This window comes from Myotis davidii, unplaced genomic scaffold (genome assembly GCF_000327345.1).
Source record: "Myotis davidii unplaced genomic scaffold, ASM32734v1 scaffold84, whole genome shotgun sequence".
In the NCBI taxonomy this organism is placed as follows: Eukaryota; Metazoa; Chordata; class Mammalia; order Chiroptera; family Vespertilionidae; genus Myotis; species Myotis davidii.
Window position 1 is genome coordinate 1391158 of NW_006295735.1, and position 2356 is coordinate 1393513.

Sequence of the window (2356 nt, forward strand, 5' to 3'; positions counted from 1 at the left end):
GGTCACTGTGGACGCGGAAATGCGCTTCCGGTGCTTTGCTTGCAAGTGAGGGCTGCCGTCCCCGCAGGTGCGCCGGGTCGAATTCCACGGCGATTGCCCTTCGCATCCTGGGGCCCCGCCTCCGGGCGCCGCTGAGCGGGAGGCGGGCCGAGTGCATATCCCGAGGGGAGACCGTTCCCGGACCGCTGGCCCTTAACCTGGCGAGAAGACTAACGGCGGGGTGAGTCAAAAAATAAAGTAAAAACTCCCCTTGCGTGTGGGAGCTGTTTTTAAGTGTCCCTTCCAGCCCGCTGTCAACAAGCCGCCAGATGACAATAACAAATAGTGGCGCAACTGTCTGGTCCGGGAGCAGTCTCACTGTTTTCCTCATGAAAACCCGCCGGCGTGTACCAGGCGGGAACGCGGTGTGGTCACTGAGTCACCAAAATGGTGACAACTTATTAAAGAATTGTCTTAAAGACCGTATGAGCCCTGCAACGTTCTGCTCCTTAAAATGACAAGTATGACCGTCTCAGGTTTACCAGGCACCCTATTCCAGAGTTAAAGTTACCCTTTGAAAGTGCTTAATGCTTTGTGTCCCGCCCCCTAGTTTGCTTGTTTAGGCAACAAAATTCCTCTAACTTTCCCATCAGTGACAATCTAGCCTTTCAGAGAAAAATGCACCTCATTCATTGTCTCTCTCCTTTTTCTTTGTTATAGAAGTCAGCCACTGGCCTAGCCAATATGAAGATTTTCCTTGTAGAGCCGGCCATTTGCCTCAGTGCCTTTGCCCTGACTTTGATCACCCCCCTGACAACACAGTATGTGTACAGGAGAATATGGGAAGAAACAGGCAACTACAGCATTGCACCTGAGAGCAATATTTCTGAGTGTGAAAAAAACAAAAGCAGCCCGATTTTTGCATTCCAGGAGGTAAGAAATTAAAATACCCTAAAACATAAGAGGAAACGAGTAATGGGGTTTTAAATGAAAGAGTACATGGCACTCATCCGACATTGATCTCTCAAGGGTCAGCGTGAATCTCCTAAACCCCAAACCAAGCACCTGTCTTCAGTTCTTACCCAGTTTGAGGTTCCCTGACACCTCTCACCGGCCTCTGCCGCTTGAAATCCCCTTTTTCGATGACACTGACTCTTTGTCTTCCTCTCAGAAAGTTTCAGAGCAGTCTCACCTCCTCTGTGGCTCTCTCCTTCCTCCATCTCCCTGTCAGCCCCCCCCCGAACACCTGAGAGTTGGACCAAGGCCAGCACAGCTGGAATGAGGGTTCTGTGGTCAGACAGGGTGGGGGTGAATCATGGTGTTTCTGCCTTTCCCTTGCTCACTTCCTCCCATCCCCCTTCTATGGCACATACATGACCCATCACTGAAGACTGTGGGGCCAGCCTCTGTCATGCGGGGGAGAAGGGGAGAGGTGGGCCAGCACTGGTCATTCATTACTTGGTGATACCAAGTCAGCTTTGACTTCCATGTGTGGGGACACCTGGAGGGAAGAGCACTCATTTTTGCTCTGGACACTGAAAATATTCAGCCAGATATTACAAAGCCTTTCCTTCTTCCTCTCTTCCCCCCATGTTTTAATCATTTAAAGCAAGAGGTCCATCACCATTCTCCTGTCCCCTCAGGCAGTCTTTAACAAAGTCTACCAAGGTCCAAATGCAAAGGAGATAGTATCCAGAGTTGGCATCCCCACACCACCCCCCCACCACCACACAATGCCTCACAAACATTTATAAACTTTGAACTCTTCCTGTTGGGAATATTTTGTGATGGCAAAAGAGTGGTGCTCCCTCCCCAGTCAAAGGACAAGAAAAGTTTATGGGAATTCAAGTCACCTGCCTGCTGCCTCTAAGATTATCGTCTTAGGAAAAGATAATTCCAGGGTGACTGGGAGAGGAGTTTGAGTGCTAGGGCAAATGGCAAAGCACCCTGAAAAGGCTCTAGCACTCCCCGAGGTACACATACATAGACATGCATTGGAATGGAAAAATACTATGAATTTCAAGGTATAGCTATAAGAGTTAACTGAGCAATTTCACTTATATTTAAAAATCTGTATGGATGAGTTTTATTTTTCAACCTCTGTGGGGTTGATATATAATATTTATACTTTTATAAATAAATATTGATCTAACCTATTTTCCAAACCTCCAAGTTTTCTGAGCCCTGAGACAATGAGGTCCACCTACACTCTGCTCTCTGGCAATGAGCGTAGTCTCCAGAGGAGCTCTTAACAAAATGGGGAGGCTGTGGGGAGGACACTCTTGGCTTAAGGGTGAAGAGGTAGGGAATTCTAGATGTGTTTGTTGGCTTTTGTGGAGGAATGAATCCATTTTTAATCCCCTTGCCACTTCCTCTT

General features: G+C 48.0%; 1 protein-coding gene across 1 annotated transcript in view; it reads left to right on the forward strand.

The window, feature by feature from the left end:
- Nucleotides 1-6: 6 nt before the first annotated feature.
- SLC46A3 (solute carrier family 46 member 3) overlaps nt 7-2356 on the forward strand; it is a 14143-nt gene continuing 11793 nt past the window's right edge. The window contains exons 1-2 of the mRNA XM_006770371.2: nt 7-220; nt 700-912. Coding sequence (XP_006770434.1) covers nt 724-912 — 189 coding nt within the window. The 5' untranslated portion in view covers nt 7-220; nt 700-723. The remainder of the gene's footprint in view (nt 221-699; nt 913-2356) is intronic.